The following is a 21,354-nucleotide window of genomic DNA, read 5'->3' as shown; positions in this document are numbered from 1 at the left end:
ACTCTAAGAAGTCAACAGATCACCAAGAGAGACATGAATGGGAATAAAAAGAGACCTAATTTCTCCAGGGGTGTCTGGGCGTGTGTGTGTGTGTGTGTGTGTGTGTGTGTGTGTGTGTGTGTGTGTGTGTGTGTGTGTGTGTGTGTGTGTGTATGTGTGTGTGTGTGTGTGTGTGTGTGTGTGTGTGTGTGTGTGTGTGTGTGTGTGCATGTGTTTGTGTGTATGTGCGTGCATGTGTGTGCGTGTGTGTGTGTGTGTATGTGTGTGTGTGTGTGTGTGTGCGTGCGTGCGTGTGTGTGTTTGTGTGTGTGTATGTGTGTGCGTGTGTGTGGTACACAAGTACATGACATTTAGCCATGTGTGGGCGATAAGCCAGTCCAGTGTCCATGTGTTTGTTTTATGTCTGACACGTTTAAAGGCCACACTGTCATACTGTGACAGTGATCCACCACGGTGACCATTGTGTAAAATTAAAATGTGTCTATTTATATGCATGGCAGCTGTCCACAGTGACATTCAATCAGTGAATAGGAAGATAAGTATTAAATGATTCTTCAATTATTTTTTGCTGTCAATTTCTTGATTTCTTTTCCCTTTGACTTATTCTTCAGAGATCTCACCAATTCTTTTTCCCTTTTTCCCTCTCCTGTCAGACGTCAGGGCAGACAGAACTGGAGAACTGGATCACGGCGATCCACTCTGCGTGCGCTGCTGCTCTGGCTCGGCAACACCACAGGGAAGATACAGTGCGACTGCTGCGAACCGAGATCCGCAAGCTGGAGCAGAAGATCGACATGGACGAGAAGATGAAGAAGATGGGAGACATGCAGCTGTCGACCGTCACTGACGCCAAGAAGAGGAAAACCATACTGGAGCAGGTATGGAGCAGGGACGGAAGGAGGCAAAAGGGAGTTATGAGTCAGGAACTTTGAAAGTACTCAAATAGATTAAAGCTGCTGTTCATACAGTAACAGCAAGGCAAGGTCAAAAACAGAGGAATTAGTCTCAGAGTGAAAAGGCCTTTTCATATTATCATACTGCATATAAGTTACTTTATGTCCATGTGATGCTGATATAACCAGTTTTGTGATCTCACATGTTGAGCACCCAACTGAGTGCCTTTAACCTCCAGTTGAGTTGAGTGAAAACACCTCAGGGGCTTTACAGATGCACGTTTGTTGCTTTAAACTGCATTGATGCTCTCACACACTGAAATCTCGGCACTAAATCATCTTTACTGGCTGCATGGCGTCATCCAGACAAAATGTTCTTAAGGAGTACTTGCAACGGCAGATGTGTTCAAACATTCCGACCGGTGCTCATTTATAAACACATTCAAGTGCAGCAGAATGCAGAATATTCATTACAGTCTCTTGCTAATTCTTCCATCTTCAATAGCTGTTTTGAAACAAGTCACAGCTGGAATTTCAAGGCTATTCTAGAATCACATCTTTTCACTTTCAGTGGAACATTGCGTGTGTTGCTTTATTCTTACTCCATGCATGTCTTGATTTGCTGCTGAATGTTAAAGCAGCATTGCATGTAAACATTGCAAGAGAGTTTAAGAATGTGCCCTCAAACAATAGGGCTCCTTGCGGGAGCAAGCCTCTCTGTCTGTGTATGTGTGTGGCATTTTGGTGATAGTCAATAAAGGAAAATAATATTACATAAAAAGCATCAGGAAGTGGTTAACCTAAACCATGCACAACACATCCCATTTCTGAGAAAACACTGGGATTTTGATTGCCTACTATAAAGGAACATTAACCAAAATTGTGGGATCTAGGAAGTGAAAAAGCCTTAACCTGATTTTTGTCTGTCTGACTGTTTCAAGATTGGTATCTGGAACCACATTAATCTACACAATGAGTTTACATAAATAGACAAGCCTGTGATCTTGAATTAAAGACTCAAAGAGCAGTTGTGTTAAGTCCTTGAACAAATAATGGAAGGCAGGAACCAGTGCAAATTACATCTAGATTGTGTTTCATTGCGAGTGTGTGTGTGTGTGTGTGTGTGTGTGTGTGTGTGTGTGTGTGTGTGTGTGTGTGTGTGTGTGTGTGTGTGTATGTGTATGTGAGTGTGTGTGTGTGTGTGTGTGTGTGTGTGTGTGTGTGTCTGTGTTCCACCTCCCACGGCCCACCCTGTGATACATTGCACATAGCACAGCAGGTCGGCGACTGGTGGGGGTTGTGTTGGTGAGTAATACCTCTCCACAGGGGTTTCAGCACTACCACATCTCACTCCTCCTTGAAATGACCAAATAACCATCTAACAAAGGGTGATATTCTATATATATATATATATCAGTGGCCAAATCTGGAGCAGTTCCATAGATAAATCTGTATCTAATCAACAAAGTTAGCTAATCTTGCATAATCACAAATCCATCCCTTCAACTTTTTACTCATCTTTCCCTTTGTTAGATCTTCCTGTGGGAGCAGAACTTGGAGCGGTTTCACATGGATCTGTTCCGCTGTCGGTGCTACCTGGCCAGTCTGCAGGGCGGCGAACCCCCCAACCCCAAACGCCTACTGGGCTTCGCCTCGCGTCCCACCAAGCTGGCCATGGGACGACTGGGCATCTTCTCTGTCTCTTCCTTCCATGCACTGGTATGAAAAATCCATCCACTCACATTCATGCACACACGTTTTTTTGTACTCGTGTGGGGCTATTCATTCTTACTGTTTTCCTCACTTGCTGTAATTTGACTCTTAAAGCCTAATCAGGGCTCCTTAATGCAAAACTCAAATTCTGTCCCACATGTCTCGACATGTCCTAGTAAGCATTGCGTGAGAGGCTCCAAACTGCTGCCCCTTAAAACGAGCCCAGCTTGTAGTGGGTTTATCTGGCTGTTAGAGTGAGCATCTTGTCACATACGCCCAATAAAATTTCATTTTTGTAACAAATCCGCAAACTAATAGACATTGCATGTAGCCTTAGGTTAAAACAGACTACAACTTAACCATGGTTAATTAGGAGCAAGCAGAAAAGGGAAGGCTAAATGATGAACATCCCTATATTAGCTTTGCTCACTAGCTGACTATATTAGTGACTTTTTTAGGAAGTCTAACAGTTTAGAGATTCTTAGTGCTTCCAAGTGGAGCTAGTCCACACCTCAATAAACTGCCCAACTGTTGCAAAAGTCAATACACTTAACTTAACATTTTAAGTAATTAATTGACTTTTTGTTCATATTGGCATTGGTTGTTACATTGGGCCAGCCCTGAAGAAATGTTGAAGCCCTCAGCAATCCACAGTAAAGCTCACTGCAATGGTGACATAATTGGCCTCTATTGAGTCTCTGCCTCACCGCTGAATTATTTCTGTTGTATTTGACCCTAACAGTGTGTAGTAAAATATATTTTTTTAATTTACTCTGTGGGAAAATCAGTTTACTCTCATAAATGCTGTTCTCAGCTGTGACTCCCGACAGAGGAAATAAAATCAACGATATGTCATTAATTCAAATTTCAACTTAAAACTCATATTTAACCCGAATCTAAACTAGCCTTTTAAGAAAATGAGAACCAATTGCACCAAAAGTATTGCACTTTTTTATTCTTTCATGGATATTGTGTTCCCTGTAAGGAAGCTAGATGCATGCTTGCATTTACATACCTGCACAAACTGTCTTCACCTTACACATTCAGATCATTCTCTTCATAAACTGTCCTGTTTACTGCTTTAGCTGTGGCTAAAAGCCAAGTCATTAGCTCAGAGCTCTGAACCGTGCTCTCGTTGTCACCTTGAGCACTCCAAGAATGTACAGAATGGAACGCCACCATAGATGGCGTGATCTATATGTGCGCCCGTGCGATCTGCCAAATATCATTCAGGGAACAAAGCAGAGCAGAGAGAAAGAGGTGGAAGCGATATCTCTATAGGCCAATGTCATACAGTCAGGCCATCAGATGAACCAAACACACACACACACACACACACACACACACACACACACACACACACACACACACACACACACACACACACACACACGCACACACACACTGGTGGATCAATACAACTCTGTTAGTAAGCTGCCATCCCTGAGGCACTTTCCCACTAACAGACTTAACACTCTGCTCTGTTGACCCCCTTTTCCTTTTACTGCCTACACCCTCACTTCCTTTGTCTCGCTCTCTCTGTCTCTCCTTTATATCCGCCTTATTTTCTTCACCCTTTCCTCTTCTCTTACACCATCTCAGTTTTTCTCCATCTTCTTTTCCTCTAAGTTCATTATCACATCTCTTTTTCCAGATTTAAAATGTCATTTTTGCATTAGTCAAATACTGCTATAAATGGGCACTATATACTTTATTATATAAACTAAATGAAAATGAAATACATTAACAAAATAAAGAATAGAACTTGGTATTTAATTTAACATTTAAATGAATCAATTCATAATGCCTTTAACTCTTGGCTGTTTTTCCACAGTCACAAAAGGAACAACTAAATATATATTTTTTTACGTTCTTCAGTAATTCCTTTTACTCATCGGAGTGGTTATTATCTGTAGCCAACCGGGACAAAGTAATAAAATAGGCCATAAAAAGGACTCTTGCATGCAGCTTACATAAGAAGAGTCTTGAAGACAGTTTGACCTATTATGTTTGAAGTGTGTGTGTGTCTCCTGAGCAGTGACTGGTGAGGAGACCAATAAGCACACAACCACACAAGTACTGTATGTGCACATACAGTACATACATACATACATACATGGGAATAAGACCTGCTCATAGCCCAGTAGTTCAATGTGAATTAACCCAGAAATGCCAAGAATGGTTTCTCTTTGAATGTGTAGTGGGTCACTGAAGGAGATGCGAGGTTGAGTGTGTTCAGTATGTACCATTAGTATATACTGTACAGCTAAAAATGTGTGTTTTATATGTTGGTGTGTTTACATGCCTGTGTATGTATGTATATGTATGAATGAATGAAAGAAGTGACTCATAGAATAAACACAGACAACCACTGCTGTCAGTGTACAGTATACATACGTAGTCCCCCAGTATTTTTTCTTAGTCCGTTCATTTAAACAGCAGCTCAACACCTCAATAAAACCAAAGCATAAGAAGGAGATTAGTATCAAATATCCTCGTCATATATATATACAATTGTTCAGTTATGAGAAATGTTTTCCTGAATATTTCACAAACTGTGAATCTGAGTTATTTTAAAGTACTTCAGAAATGACATATACCACATATACATATACTCCACGCAAAACATTTTGTGCATTGCATTCTTGTCTCTCAAATGCTTAATAGATACTGGATTTGACAAGCCGTGTAGGCAATGCCATGCTAGACTATAAACGCTTTTGTAGATAGCAGGTCATTTAGATGTAAGATAAGTAAAGCTTAGTTACAGATATGGATACGTGGATTGTAAGTGGATTATTGTAACTGTATACAATTTAATCTTTATCTACAAAGGAGATACATACAAGTCCAAGTAAAACCTTTATGTCTTTCAATGTAAAATAACATTGTTAAAATAACAATTTGGATAGACTGTCATACAACTCTATAATTAAGATTCAAATTCCATTGCATTCATGTTTTCTGTAATTATCACCGTCACAGGTGTCAGCCCGTACAGAAAGCAGCATCAGGAAGCGGAACCAGGCCATGCCTCGTACCTTCAGTAAACGTCGTAGCCGTTTCTCCTCCCTCTGGGGTCTGGACACCACCTCAAAGAGGAAGTCCAAGGGACATCCTTCAATCAACCAGGTTTCCATAGTGACACATCTATACTACAAGCTTTTGATTGGGTATTTGAAATGGTAAAACTGTAAGATGGTAATAAACATAAACATAATGCAGATAAATTGGATAAATGTTCAGTGTTGTTGAGATGTTGAGAGTGCCTTCTTGTAGAGTTGTACATGTAATTACTGTTGTGAATGTGATATATTTGAATGCAGTTGCAATATACTGTTCTCTGTGTGTTTGCAGGTGTTTGTTGATGGGATGGAGCCAGTGAAAAAGCCATTGGAGCGCATGTTTGAAGACTCTGCCAGTGAGAAATCTGTAAGAGTTCAGCCATGTTTACTAGTCAAAAGAATTGCATCTCTCTTGCCATTTTAGATGTGTGTTATTTTATATATGTCCTGTTTTAATGTTGACCAAGATGAACTAAAATTTGGAAAAGGTTTACTGTTGAAAATTAGAGGTAAGAGTTGATTGCAAGTAGGCCCAAACTTTGTCCATTTCCATTGTGGTAACTGTTCATGTCTATACAGTAATACTCTTCCGAAGGCTAAACACTAAGTTCCTCCCCCCTTTCCTAGTTTGACATTCACTACAGAGAAACAGCTCTCATGTAGCTGTAGGCTAATTCCTTGTCATTGTTTGCCTTTCGCAAAAACCGACATAAAAGTCACTGGGGCATCTGATGAACCTTTGTTCTTGTATAATGGGTACAGGCTTCTTAAGACCCTGAGGCCAGCAACATCGCTAGATTTTCTACCTCCATTCACTTTACTGAGATCCTTTGGTGCTCTGGCTCTTCATTTGTTGGGTTATCTGGGGGAAGCACAAAATCCCTGCACCCTTCTGCATCAGTGAGCATTTTTTTGAGGTCATTTTCAAGCACTTTAATGTTTTCAGACATCCACTTCTCTCCTAGCTGAAGAGTTTAGGGAGAAATTTGTAGACTATAAAACTTTAAAAGCTGCAGAGCTCGTCTTTCCTCAGTGTTATCAGATAATTCTTGAGTTTATTTGTGGTAGATAAACAACCCGTTTCATCTTCTCCAGCTGTGCCTCCTCCTGCACCACTCAACAAATGATTTACTTTATCAGACTGTGCTGGACTTGTTACTAAGGTTTTTTCTTACTACTGACCACTATAGCCATAAATAATGCCATTCTTATTCTTTACCATCTTTTTGCATGTCAAACACTGTTTTCAAATCAGTGTTGACAGATTCTTTTCATATGCTCCAGGCAATTCCAACTCTATCAGCATCATTGGCTATCAGCTGGCGGGATATTTCTGTCTGCTAATTCCTCTGAGACAAATTTGATCTGATATGTTCAGATCATTAGCTTTCTGATGTTTCAACAAATTATGCAGACATTTGCTACCAAAGGACCTGGCAGTTTCACACCATCTGTGCTGTTGTGTATCTGTCATATTGACCACAATTTACAGACAATTGAAAATAATTAATAATATTGTCAAAGAGAAAAATAGATTATCCAAGGCTACCATATAATTGTAGGTTTCCAGGAGTACCATATCACAGGCGGGTAAATGGTTAAATGTATGTGAACTGTAAGAAAAAAAGTCCAATTACCCATGGGTTGTGCAAGGACAAGCAAGCCAGCTCCATATTTTATGAGAACTGGTAGAATGCAGCAGAGATGAGGGAGGGGGAGGGAAGACGGGCCTCTGTCTGAACTCAGTAGATGGAAGAAAACTCTGCAGCACTTACCCACTCTGACCGTGAAGGCCCCCAGTGGCACCATAGGAGATTGATTTCCTTCCACCTACGCCCAGCTTCAGCTGGCAGGGTATGGGATGACAGTGAAGAAATGCATAGAAGTAACATGCTTTAGTTGGTTGTACATAGTGCTGGAAATGCTGCATCAGTAGAAATGAGTATCTCCAGGAAGATTTCTGTAGCTAGTTCCAAATGTTCACATCTGATGGACTTGTCCCAATTATCTGTTTGTTCTGAGGAATCCCACTGATGGAGAAAAAAGGGAATGTGAGAGAGAAAGAGAGTTTAGTGTGCTGCCTAGGACCCCAACCCCCCAGCAGTGGCATCCTACATGGGCCAGGAGGAGAGCCAGATGGTGCCGAGCAGGGCTGGGGAGTTCAGGGAGTTGGGGGAGGTACTAGTTATGGGCCCCCCGGTCTGTTGTCTGTCTGAGAAAATGTGTGTGTGTGTGTGTGTGTGTGTGTGTGTGTGTGTGTGTCTGTATTTTGTTTGTGCAAGCGAACATTTGAATGTGTGTTTGTTTGTGCATACAAAAATGTGCTTTTGCATATAGTTTGCCACCGGGCCATATTGTTAACAGTCAGCAGATTGTATGGTGTGAATGAAAGATGGGCAGGAGGGAGATGATGCAGTGATGTGCAGATAGAGGGGAAGGGCCACCAGAAGGAGAGTCAATCATTAGTGTGAGGGGCAATGAGAGGAATGAAAGAATAAACGAGTTTGTGGATGCTGTTACTTGATAGGAGGAGATAAAGTATCAGTGACAGACAGTGTGAGGTCGAATAGAAGACACAAGCAGGACAGAATCAGAGGAGAGAGGCTGACATGGCTGCCACACTGTCAGAGGTCAGACTGATGGGCTTAAAGGTTACGGACTATGCTTTGAACAGAATGCACACACATATGTAACACATACCCACGCAGGGAGACAATTGCATCAAGAGGCTCTTATCATCACAAATGAATTAGATTTTGTAATTAGATCTCTTGCTGCTTTCAGGCCACCGCCAGTTTCCATTATATTAGTCTAATCAATGTAAGCAAATCTGTTTGTTGGGGGAATAATAATGAATTATTACATTATTTTAGCAATTGCAATTATGGATAATATAATATGTTTTTCTCATTCTTCACTCAGCAGAACCTGAACTAGAACAAATGAAAGGTTTTCATGATACCATTGAATTTATTATGGGTTGCCTTCTGTTTTCACTGAGCACAGAGGCTACTCAAAGATGCATTAACTGTGTGTGTGTGTGTGTGTGTGTGTGTGTGTGTGTGTGTGTGTGTGTGTGTGTGTGTGTGTGTGTGTGTTGCATTTTCAGAAGGAGAGAGAGGGCTCAGTGAAAAGTCTTCCTCAGCAAAATGTAGACAGTGACATTTGGGTTCCTGATTACCTGACTCCCTCCTGGGTGTGTCTGCCAAACAATCAGCCTGTCCTGGCCATCATACAGCCCGGTGAGACAGCGCTGGAAGTCCTTAGCACCATCTGCAAGGTGGGCCATTACTGGTTAGCAGTGCAAATGTTGAAGTGCACCTGTACATTAAATTGTGTATAAGGGTGATAATTACAGACCAAACGTTATGCAACCATTTGGAGTGACAGGTGATTTTTGCTTTAGTAGCTCATTGCTTTGTTGCACGTCAGCCTGCACTCACACATAAATACTCCAACAAAACTGCTAACAGTCGATAGCTGTTAAGCATGCAGATAATTCATTTTAACAGGTTTGTCAAACATGCAATCTTGAGGAATGAGTCTCATAAAACTGCACACAGCTTTGTCAATGGGAATTTAGAATACAATAAGTGGTTACATATGGATAATAACATTTTACAATGTTACAGTCTGTTGACAGCTAAAGATAGGCAAATGTAAAAGTCAACTTATAAATTCTTCTTGTCTTCTTGAATGTAAATCTGAATATAAATCTGAGAGTAGCTGAGATGTGAGACTGTCTCTTGTACTTCTAGGGAGGCCAAAAAGTGAACACTGTCACCTGTGCACTTAGACTGACAGTGTCACAGATCTTTTCTTGCAATTTGCACTGCATATTACGGTTTCACACAGTCTTGTCAGTTTACTTGCACTCCATCTCCTCTTCTCCTTAATTGGTCTCAGCCAGAGACAAACTAGAATAATGATGCCTAATGATACTGTACGTATACGTTCCACATACGGGTCTGTTGAAACACGTGTAAAGCATTGATGTGTATCTGGGTGTTTGTGTGCATACATGCTATAAACATGTCACAAGGAACTGGAGCATCTAATTCATGGCCCTGTGTGTTACATGCATGCATATATATACGTTGTGAATTATATACATGATTGGATATATATATATATATATATATATATGTTTGTGTCCTGTGTAAGGGGATGTGTTACATGAGAAGACTTGACTTTAAATCGCAGGAAGAATAAACCACAAATAATTAGAGTGATTATGTCTTATTTTGAAAAGAAGAATGCTTGCTTATAATTTTTTATTATTCCTTAGTTTCCTCCACTAACAGTAAACTTGTATTTTTCTTCATTGCCCTCCTGTCTTGTTGCATCCAGACCCATAAAATAGACCCCTCTGGCCACTACCTGCGTTTGAAGATGTGGATTGACAACCAAATGCTCTTCTATGTTCCCAAACTTGAAGAGGACATCTCTGATTTGGTGAGGAAACGCACACTGAAGCATAGTCATAATAACCTGTGATGTCAAAGAGTGAAACTACAATATTTTCATGACACACCCATATCATATACAGTAATGAAAGATTAAGAATTATAATTTAGAATGATGTCACTGTATGCGTAATCGAAAGTTTCAGTTTGTATTTGTTTTGCATTACAGTTTCAGCAGAGACACAATGTCCCATTTGGATTTTGTGGTCTTCACCTTATGGCTAATACTTTTTGTTTCATTCCAGGCAGATCTGAATGCAAGCTTGTGCATGTTTTATGACTTGGATAGATTTAATTTGCAATGCATACAAAATTCCCAGGATGCAAAAGAAGCACCATTGCATATGCTAAAAATTATGCAAAATAGCATTCCGAGTGTATTATGGGCACTGCTATTCATATAAACAATCACTCTCATTGAAAAAGACCACCTCCACATTATTCAGCCGCTGTAAACACCAAAATGAATTCTCTATGTGACAGTGCTTTGTAGGTGATACACTGAACTCTCTCTCAAAGCAAAGTCATTGTATAACTCACTCTTTTTCCTCAAGAGGTCCTTTATCTCCCTTCTTTGATCAGTGACTCATTTCACCCTCTTTTATCCTTAGTCTATGATATTACATTATTATTTCTCCACAGTAAAGCACATTACACAGCAGACTTCTGTCCCCTTCTGTTGCTTCATACACACAGCTGTGTCTATGCTCTCGTCCGCTGTGAGGTCAAGCCCTTGTATGAGAACCCACTCACTTTTCAGACTTGACCTGGATTTTAACCCCACAACCTTCACATGCGGTTGCTCTGTTAAGGAGAGTGAATAATACATGAATAAATCCATTCTTTATTAAGAGCAATAGCATGACGTTGACCTTCTCCATCCAACAACAATGCTATCCTTCAATTACTTGCCAATTAAATAGCATTTTCTTGTGTTTGCAGCTCTACAAAGAGATTGAGGTTTGCCCCAAAGCTACCAAGGTGATCCGGTTTGACAAAGCCGAGTCCTGCACCATTGGATATGGTATACTTGTCTTTGACAATACCCCTTTTTGAACCCTTTCCTGTCATTCTCTTAATTCTGTATCAAATTGATTTGATTTCCTAATATACTTCATTGAGTCATGCTTTCTTCAAATGACTAAAGGGGGATGGCCCAGTGTGAGTGTATTTTGTCTTAATCTAATCCCCCAGTACTTTTAAGGCAGCAGTGCACGCTGTCGAATTGAGATATGTTGGAGGACTAAAAGAATTAGTGACTGAATCCCATTCTGTGTCTTATTATCTATGTCTATAGGTTTTTCTGTGGCGGTTATAGATGAGGATGGAATGCAGCAGCTCCATATTACTGAAGTGAAAGCAGAGGGACTGGCCTCAGCTAAAGGTGTATATTTCTTTTTTATTAACAAGCAAACATGAAGTGTGGAGTGTACTGTTCTTTCAGTGTCCTGAGAGTTGATATTCAGGGATTAAAGACAAAACAAAACAAAAGATCCAGGACAATTACCATAGTTGAATATGAGTGCAGTAACAACAGGGGTTATGTAAAGGGTATGTGGAAGCTGGCTGAATATTTCTCTCTTGAGCTGACATTGCGCACTCAACACCCATACACCTGACCTGAGAAACACCTGATCCAACATGACATCTTATCAGTGCAGCTTTGTGTGACAGTATTGCATCAGCTACTGAGCCAACATAGCTGGATCTATTTTGTTTGTTTGTTTGAGAGAGCCTTGTGGCTTAGGAGTAGAGAAGAGATTAAGAAAAATGTCTTGTCGAGAAAAGTGTTGGGTCGCAGGTAGAAGGAAAGAGGGGTAATTACTCTGATGCAGTCTTTTCTATTTTGGCTCATCTTGCCTTTTTCAGGATTCACAAGGCAATCATCAATAACTTATAAATGGAGTCTGTAGAGAGGTCATTCACAGTCAAGAAAGGCCTCCAACATCAGTATTCCCACATGATATGAACCTGAAAATCCGAAATAGAAAGCAGCTTGCATCAATATGTCTAAAAAAGAATCACCTGTCCTACACACTATATTTGTCAGACTCATGAGTACTGGTTTTTATTCCGAAAAAGGGCATGATGTGCCTAAAAAATAAAATAAAAATATTGCATAGGAGCTATGGATCTGTGGCGTTCTTCTCCTTCCTGAGAGCAAAGAAGAAAAACAGCTTTCCTTTGTCTGCATCTGACTGCCGGGTCTCGAGATCAACCCCCATTCACTAGTTCCTATCTTTTAACAGAGCCAGGGAGACCTAATGGGTTTGAGAAGCACACGGCCGCTCTGTAGATACAACACTAATATATAGAAAATACCATGCCCCACTATTGTGCCCCAGGGTTAGACCAAGGTTACTCAAGTGTGAGATTGTGTCCTCCAGTGCATTAGCAATCTAAAAAGCTGCTAGCTTAGCAGGCTGCCAGCAAACAAAGGATACAGCTGTAGTGACTCTCCCCCTCTATAGGCGAGTAGAGATGGATAAAGCTTGTGGCACCCAACAACACAATGCATATTTTTTTGTAAGATTACACTATATTTTGCTGAATCACAGAATAAAGCATGTCAGCCACAACATTAGTAGGTCCATGTGTCCGCTGGGATAAGCCTGTGTACGTGCAATGCATTTACTAAGAGTGAGGAGACTGAATGAAGAGTGAAAGAAATCACGCTTCAATTTCTGCAGGGTATACGCAGAAACCAGGCCATCACTGGACAAGGAGCCCCAAAGGGTCATTTCTCTCTCTCTTACTGTAATCCCCACTCCTCCTCCCCCTACAGAAGCCCACACACTGACACATACACAGCCAAACACACATACACACTCAGCAGTAAATGGCCAGAGGGGTTAACTCACTCTGTCCATTAAAGACTCTGCTACAGCTGACATTTCACATCCCAGACAACTAGGTCATAACTTAGGGCTAAATGTGTGCCTTGTGTGTCTATATATGTAACTGTGTGTGCCTGCATATGTCTGTAGCATTCAATGCATTACAAAAGCCATATCACAGAATGTCTGCTGTTTCTATTACAGTAGACAATATAAAATGAGACTGAAGAAAGGATAGCAAGCAAACGTGCTGATGTGTGACTGTGTCAACAGGACCAAAACCCTTTGTCTTACTTAATTCTGCAGTAAGGGCAGACAAGACTGCTGTCAGATCTCCTAAACAGCTGTCACAACCAATCAGGTTTATTGGTGGAGGTTGTCTCCTAATTGGTCAGCTGATTGAGTGCTAATTCTCAATTAGCAGAGCTGGGCACAGGTGGTCAAGGGGAGGGGCAAGAGAAAAAAGCCTCAAACTGAAGCTGTGTTCCAATGAAGGCCATGGATTCTTTTTCATATACTACCACAAAGACGATACATTTGATGACAGGACAGGAATAGACAAGCATTGCAGCACTCTCCGTCTCAAAGCCATCCATGCTTGTTAGATCAGCATTTGCCCCAAGCAAACTCACATAGAAGGATGCATTTTTAATGCATTGGAAGACATTAGAGTCCCAACATGTCTGATTAGCCACAGAGCTGCTGTTGAGGAGTATGGCACTAAAGTCTTGTTTTTGTAGATCATTTGTACACATTAGCACTCTTGAGTTGATGGCCCACAGAAAAGCTACTGTGTTGGATGGTGCTGTGTTATTTACAGATAATCCTTTCACTTACTGTGTGTTGCTTTTATATTACTGTCAGCTTTTTCTGTTGCAATGTATTTCTCTCCAAAATGTAGCCACTTTAAAGGATTGGATTGCTGGTTTTCAGCAATAAAGTAGCCACTTGTGAAAGCCTAATTATCTCACTTTGTTTTGTCCTTTCATTCTCCACCAGGTTTGAAAGCAGAGGATGAGATTCTCTTGCTAAATGATAAACCTGCATCTGCCCTCCAAATGGATGATATGAGGGCTGCATTTCTAAACCAAGCGTTGACCTTAAGCGTCAGCACCCTGCCCCTGCTGGACCCTCGGGTGCTGTGCTCCCTTCCACCCCGGCGCTCCGATGGGGAGCAGGGCCCAGCCACGGACATCTTCTCCCAGAGCCAAGGTAAAAGATTCCTGTGCATAAACAAAGTTGTGGATGCATGGGATAAGTTGTTGTCATTATTTGGATTTTGAACAATGGCATGTTTTATTAGATGATGTGTACAAACGGTGTCCTCTAGTGACAAATTTAGTGAGCTTCTTTTTCAGTTTCCAAATTATAACTTCAGTTTGAGGGCCAGGGGTGTCACAGGAATCGGTCCAATCACAATCTAAGGTGCATCATGCTGTTATGTAACATTTGTTTCTGTTCAGTTAAAATCAGATCAGGGTTATCCATACTAATGTCTTCTATATCTATAGCTTGACAGCATGTTAGAATTATAGCTTAAAGTGTTCTGTGAAATCTTTTAAAACCAAAACAAACCTACCCTTTTAGATCATGGAATTTAAAATTGCAGTGCTTCTTTTGTCCTTTTAGTTTATATTCATGTTTCTTGTTTTGTACCATCATACATCCTCACATCCTCAAAATCCCCAACTTTGTGTAGAGAAAAAAGGGAGAATGCAATTTTTTTTTTTTTTTTCTTTTTTTAAGTAAAGGGTGAATAGGGCGATCTGCTAATTATGCATGGATGCTGTCTGATAACCAACCTGCAGGCAGCCACCATCTTTCCTCTGACCTGCTCTTTTTATCCGTGCAAGGGCACTGTTTGTATTCCTTTTATAAATTGGGTCTTGCAGTGCACAGGCTGACAAGCTGGCATTGTTTATGCAGGGACTCAGAGCACTATGAATATTAATATGAATCCTTAAGCAGTGCGGAGCTGTCATTGTGTAGGATATGCCATACGCAAAGGGTCAGACTGAGTAAAAACACTTCAGCAACCAGATGGAGGTTATCAATGATATCATGCTTAGGAGCAGTCGAGTGTACACGAGCCCTTCAAAACAGAGGAAATACATTTGAAATTTCTCATAAATACAGATGGAATAATAAGTCCAAACAGTGATAACATAATAAGAAACACTAAGGGTTAAAGGGATGTTTTTAATACCATCACTATCACGTAACTTAAAACAATCGGATGATGCTGTTAAATTGTATTTGTAAAGGTGGAGAAAGCTATGTTCGAGGGAGTAGGGATTCCTACTTACAGTACAGGTTACTTTACAATACAAGTATACTGTGCATGAATCTACAAGGATCCCCAAACACTCATATTATCTTAAACACCATTAAAGGAAGTGCAGATTATTAAATCCACAGGATGAGATGTGGATTTTACTAAATGGGCTGTAACTGAGCATGACAGAAGTTCCTGATATTTGGGTACACACAGCATATAAATATAGACTTTGGCCTTTGTCTCTGTCTGTAGAGGACATCCTGGATGAGGTGTCGGGGTTGACGGTGGAGAGCCCAGATGAGAGTTTGGAGGAAGGTTCTCGGCTGACCCTGCAGAGTCCCGGAGATTATCAGGAAGACAAAACCTGCATGGGGACTGGACAGAAGGTATGATATGGCATGCAAAGACACAACTTAGATATTTATACACATTAAGACAAACATGCACAGACACATACACGCAACAGAGCAGGGGATTAACAGTCTAATTTTATAAAGAATGGAGTTTCATACACACCCTGTCAAATGTGGTGTTGCAAAGACAAAGTGTGTGTGTGACCTGTGACCTGTGACTCAATGCAGGTGTTTGATTAGCTGCATTGTTGACTTGGTTTTTGTTTTAGATTCCGCAGCAGTGTGGTTAATTTCTCACTGTTTTAAATCTCAGATCTGTCAGGGGGGAAAAAAAAAAAGCACTGAGCAACAATCTAAAACATTCTGGATGTACATTTGAACAAATACTGAGAGTCCATGTGTTTATGATTAAATAAAAACCGTCTGGCAGGTCTTATCTAAAATATTTCTTCACCCGTGTCAGGTGCTTTTTGTGTGTGTAGCATGTAGCCAGAAAGCTGGCAAGAAGTTCAGAGGCTTTTTTCTCATGTGATAATTGTGACCTTTACACAAAGGCTGGTTTGGGACTGAAAGATCTGAGACGAGAAACACAAGTGTGTAAGTGGTCTGACATGCACGCACAGCCATTGCACCATATTTCACACATTCATAACGGTTTAAGTTGCTTTTTTAGGAAATTCAAGCCTGACTCGATGATTCATTCATGCACTACATTTGTAATTTTTGTTGACACCTGTAACATACTGTAATCTTTATCACATTCTTGCATAAATAACAGATTCTTTTTTATACAGTGCTGACAATATATTACATGACTACTTTGTGGTGTGTTGAATAGCTATAGTGTCAGACTCAGCACATGAACAGATGTGTTCTCTGGAGCACCGAGATTGAGATAGACAGGTGAGTGAACAGCATCACTGTCTAATTAAGATTATGTCTAGTCTGATCAGTGATTGTTGGGACACGCCTTGTGCCAGCCGGTTTCCCTTGGATACGGTTGTCACTTCCATTACCATGGCAATGTCTGATAACCAGTAACCACAGGAAACATTTTTTTTTTTTTTCAGACATGAACAAAAGATGAGGAAAGGGAAGGGACAGCGCTGTGTTCTCTCTTGGATATGTGTCAGTGAGCTTCAGTCTCGAGGGCGAACTAATGGGTGAGGTCAGAGTCGGCTCCAGTCCAGTACTGGTTCTGTGACTCCAATGTGCCATTATTTGTTGGAAGCAAAGTATGAGAAGATGAGAGAAATACCGACAGATAGGGTTGCCAGGATGGCTAGATAGCTGGATAGGGACTAGAGGCTTGCTTAAGTCTCATTTGGAGCACTAATGTGGGGAAAACATCCAGCAATTCAAAACTTGTTAAACTTAAACAAAAGAGTTTGAACCTCTGCACAGCTCCTAATTAACATTTTAAAAGGTTTTTTTTTTTGCTTTTTTTAAACTCAGTGTTTCTACATGCAAGAAGAAATCCATTTAAATCTATTCTAACAAGTGAAACAATAAACAAAATGCAGCATGTCATTTTTATATTAACACTTTTTTATATGAACACCCTTTTTGATAGTGTGCAGTTTAATCATTTTAATGTTGAAAAGATTATGCAGCGTCAGAGTAGCTGTATGTTTGTACAGTCAAGGAAGCTAATTGTAGCATCTTATTACCATTAAACAAGGGCACATTTGTATATGCAAATTAAGTAAAACACAGGCTTCAAGTCTTCAGTTAGCATGAAATGAATACAATATGTTTTTGTTATACCACTAGATCCCATATGTGATACAGTGTAGTCTCTTTGGAGACAATAATGAAGGCTTGGGAAAGGGATCTTGATTACCCCTGTCTGTAATGTTGTCGCTTGGTGTTCAATGCTTAGTCATGTGCTTTTTGGTTTATTACCAGATTCTGTTCCACATAAATAGAGAAGGAAAAACAAAGCCCTGCAGGCAAGGCAATACAGGGCAAAACAGTACATCAGAACAGTGCAACAGTATTAACAAAGCTCTGGAAATGAATGATCTTCATTCTCACCTTTCAGTCTCTCACCTCCTGCTCCAGTTTAACATGTGCTGTTTGGTTTATCTCCTAATTTCCATCTGCAGTCTGTTTTGGCCTCCCTTTTTTTAATCCTTCTTTTCCTCTACCCTTCTTTTGGTTTAGTTGATTGCTGTATTATAATATATTTTGTTTATATATTTTGTCCCCATTATTGAGAGCAACAATGTGACCATGTCCTGTGTCAGACATGACATCTCAGTGTTTTTCTTTGTTTGATCATCCTGTCTCATTATCTTTGTTTTGAACGCTTTTTCTTTTCTCCTGTCCTTCCAGTTTCCTTGTGACTTCCTGTCCTTGTTTACCCTCCTCCTCCTCACTAACCCCCCGCTGCTCTTTCTTACCATAAACAACATGATGCTGCTGTTGACTCAAACAGCTCCCTTAGCTGCCTGTTGGCCCTGACCTGAGCCTAAAGCACTTGGATGCTTCCTCTTGTCAACAAATACAATTCAAACTTGCCACAGAATCCCTGGGAACTTCCAAAACAATTTTATTTATGTTCTTAAATTTGTGTTATCCTTTTTTTTGCTCATGTTGATTACGGTTTTGTTCCTCCACTCTCCTCTTTGGAAAGCCTCCAAAGTGCTGAAGATTGCGTCTTACCCCATTTCACCCACCGCCTGTGGTAACATGGTGGCAGACTAAGGAAAAAGAGGCAAAGTGGGACAATTTTAATTATCCTCCCATTCTAATTGCTTCAATCTCCACAGTGTTTCACATCATTTAGTGGAGATAAATGAGTGTCTGGCTAGCCTGAGGAAACGCAGAGGTTCATTATTTTAGACAAAGCACAGAGCCACCTCCTCAATATGATAAACCAACTGGAGTATAAGACAGTGATTGCTTGTGATAATGGTGATAATAGAGATGACGGTGATTGCTGGTGTTCTCCAAGGTGTAGTCAGCCTCACTGACAAGTGCTGGTTATAATTTACAAAACCTCTATCAGTTTGGCTTGGGGGTATTTGACATGGGAAATGCAAATCATTTGGTGTGTTAGTGGGGGAGGGGGGGCAGTTTTCATCAAGATGTTTTGATTGACTCGTAATGTTTCAATCTCAATGACTCGTATAATTCAGGTTAAATAGCTCCTTGCATGCAGTGCATTGTAGTTACTGACTACTAAATACAGTGTCTTTAACTTCAGAAATAACTTCCAGTAACTTTTAGCCTTACAATTATTTCTTTTAAAATCGTTCTTTCACTTGCCTCTTCTCATTGCCCTCATACAGCTTGGTCCTAGTTGGTGCTGTCATCTCAGTCTTCCACTAGGTGGAGCACTGTGCTGATCAATGAAGCCTTCCATTACTGAGCATACAACCAAGAACAGATCTGCTTCAAAATCAAGTATAATTACCAATATTGATTGGAATATTTCAGTATTCAGCCATTTATAGATTGCATTTCTTGTGTGTATAATATATAATAATCTATAATTTAGTTTAATTTAAACTAGGGCTGTCAGCATTAAGGGCTGAGCATAACGCGTTAATTTTTTTTTTTTTAATCGCATGCCGCCATTTATTAGTTTATTTTACACTTCACTCGGCTTTGCCTCGTGCCTAACAACACCCCTTAGCTGTTCTAAAATGACTAGAATCTAGCTAGGCTGCTATTTTGACCCTTTGCCGCACCTTTACTTATCATCAAGCTGCCAAACTTCCTCGTAACACATCCTGCTGCTGCAGGCATGATGGAGAAAGACAGCAGCAACGCAATTCTGAATGGCGCTTTTTATTTTCCAAAACTCCCGGACGGCACAGAAGTCGAAAGCCATATCCACATTGTGTAAAGCCGAATAAAAAATATCACCAAAGCACGTCAAGCTGAAATTACCACCTACGAGCTAAGCATAGTAGTACAGTTAACCTGACTCAGGTTGATGCTAGCGGGCTCAGGCAAAGCACTATTTTGGAGAGTGCTACTAGTTGCCGACCTGTGGATAAAACCACATCCAAAAAAATTACTATAGCTCTTGCAAAATGGGTGGCAACTAACTGCAGACCTGTCAGCATCGTAAGTCTCGGGTCTTAGAGACGTACTACGGTTGGCATGTTCTGAGTTGTACAATAATGACAGATTCACACATTTTTCTTTTGTTTACAGTAAATAAATGATAAACAAATACAAATCTTAAGTAAAGTTCATAAAGCAGCTTTCATTGCATTCATTTGATTCCCAATCAAGATACACTGGTAAGAAACGCTTTCCATTGTTAATACGTACTTAAACAGTTCTGAAATGCAAAATAGCATTTTAATCATGTGATAAAACTTGCGATTAACTATAGAAATTCAGCGATTAAGAAAAAATGTATCGTTTGACAGCCCTAATTTAAACATGGAAATTTTCTTATTTTAACTGGTTGAGTTGTAGGAGGAAGATTGCAGTCCGCAAATCAACTTCCTTAAAGTGTAAATGTTCATGCATAGATTTATAAAGACTGATGTCGGAACATAATCATCCTTTCCCTTCAGATTAAATGATTAAAGTCTCTCTCTCTCTCACACTCACACACACACACACACACACACACACACACACACATATGGCGAATATCCCATCATTCCATTCAGGGATTTATGGATTTGCATGTTTCCCTGATTTTAGATGAAACTGAACTTCAAGACTCTCCCTCCCCTCCCCCTCTTTGTTCCCTGACAAGTACATGCCTGCTCTTGAGTAGGAGTACATGCCATCACAATTGCTATATTTATATTTACCTATACATAGTGTATAATACTACATGTCACTACATTCAGTATACCAAGTGTGTATAAACGTGTATGTGTTTCTGTCTGCCAGGTTATGTGGATATGTGTAATCTCTGTTTATCCTGGCTCTCACTGTTCAGCTGACTGGTGTGAGGGCAGGTTTGTGCTTGCCTCCACGCTCCTCTCTCATGCTGTACTTGTGTTCTGAAGGGCGGATCTGGGATGCAGTACATTTTGTAAAGGCATAAAGATATGTCTTTGGGTGAGGAAATGCATGTGTTGGACTGACTCGAGAAAAGGTATTGCTGCCGGAGCTCTCTTTATTTACTTCCTGCCTGTCTCTAATTGTTTTATATATTCTTTGTTAAGCTGCGTATTGCATTTGTGTTGGTCTGTGTCTGCATACATATGATCATTTGCTGATTACTGATTTGGAGTCTTTTTTTTTTTTTTATCAGACTTGATGGACATCTTTAAAACCACCCTTGCATTTGACAAAAGGTTGCGTATCTTTCATGAAGTTTTCACAGCAAAGATCTTTCAAAGATCTATTTCAGCTAAGATTGTGATCACATGCTTGTGGAATGTATCAACCATTATTCCAGCTTTGGGGAAGAAAATCATTGATTTTCCCCTCATATTATTACAGCCTTTACATTCTTTTCTTAGCTCCCTTCTCTGGGCTGTAAATAATGTTCTTATTCCTGCAAGTATTATGTAACTCTTGTTTCTCAGGAAAGACTAGTGTGCAGCAGGTGTGCTATGGTGAGCCATCATTGGAATGACAAGTGTGGCAATGGAAAGTGAATTTTCAGGCTTCAGATGGAAGCAATTACAGTATGGTACGATAACTTGAAGATCCAGTCTGACCTGGATCATACAGTATATCATTTGTAGAATATACTTGTATAAGCTGCTTTGACTAACAGGAGGAGATGTTAAGTGCATCAGGGCATTTCATATGTTGCTGG

The 21,354-nt window shown here is 40.2% G+C and overlaps 1 protein-coding gene across 4 annotated transcripts in view; it reads left to right on the top strand.

Annotated features, from left to right (window-relative positions):
* The window catches only part of LOC116036945 (T-lymphoma invasion and metastasis-inducing protein 1-like), a 59,320-nt gene that overhangs the window by 25,175 nt on the left and 12,791 nt on the right, over window positions 1-21,354 (top strand). Inside the window, exons 8-17 of one of the 4 annotated variants that reach the window (XM_031280610.2) lie at window positions 654-878; window positions 2,427-2,612; window positions 5,592-5,738; window positions 5,964-6,038; window positions 8,781-8,951; window positions 10,022-10,126; window positions 11,080-11,161; window positions 11,435-11,521; window positions 13,974-14,186; window positions 15,505-15,638. In XM_031280610.2, coding sequence (XP_031136470.1) covers window positions 654-878; window positions 2,427-2,612; window positions 5,592-5,738; window positions 5,964-6,038; window positions 8,781-8,951; window positions 10,022-10,126; window positions 11,080-11,161; window positions 11,435-11,521; window positions 13,974-14,186; window positions 15,505-15,638 — 1,425 coding nt within the window. Of the gene's footprint in view, window positions 1-653; window positions 879-2,426; window positions 2,613-5,591; window positions 5,739-5,963; window positions 6,039-8,780; window positions 8,952-10,021; window positions 10,127-11,079; window positions 11,162-11,434; window positions 11,522-13,426; window positions 13,687-13,973; window positions 14,187-15,504; window positions 15,639-20,510; window positions 20,683-21,303 lie in introns of those variants that run through there. The other 3 variants (XM_031280611.2, XM_031280613.2, XM_035991126.1) reach the window with 3 other exon arrangements.

The sequence above is a fragment of the Sander lucioperca genome, chromosome 13, assembly GCF_008315115.2.
Source record: "Sander lucioperca isolate FBNREF2018 chromosome 13, SLUC_FBN_1.2, whole genome shotgun sequence".
In the NCBI taxonomy this organism is placed as follows: Eukaryota; Metazoa; Chordata; class Actinopteri; order Perciformes; family Percidae; genus Sander; species Sander lucioperca.
The sequence above is the reverse complement of the archived record's forward strand: the minus strand, read 5'-3'. Positions and strand labels throughout refer to the sequence as shown.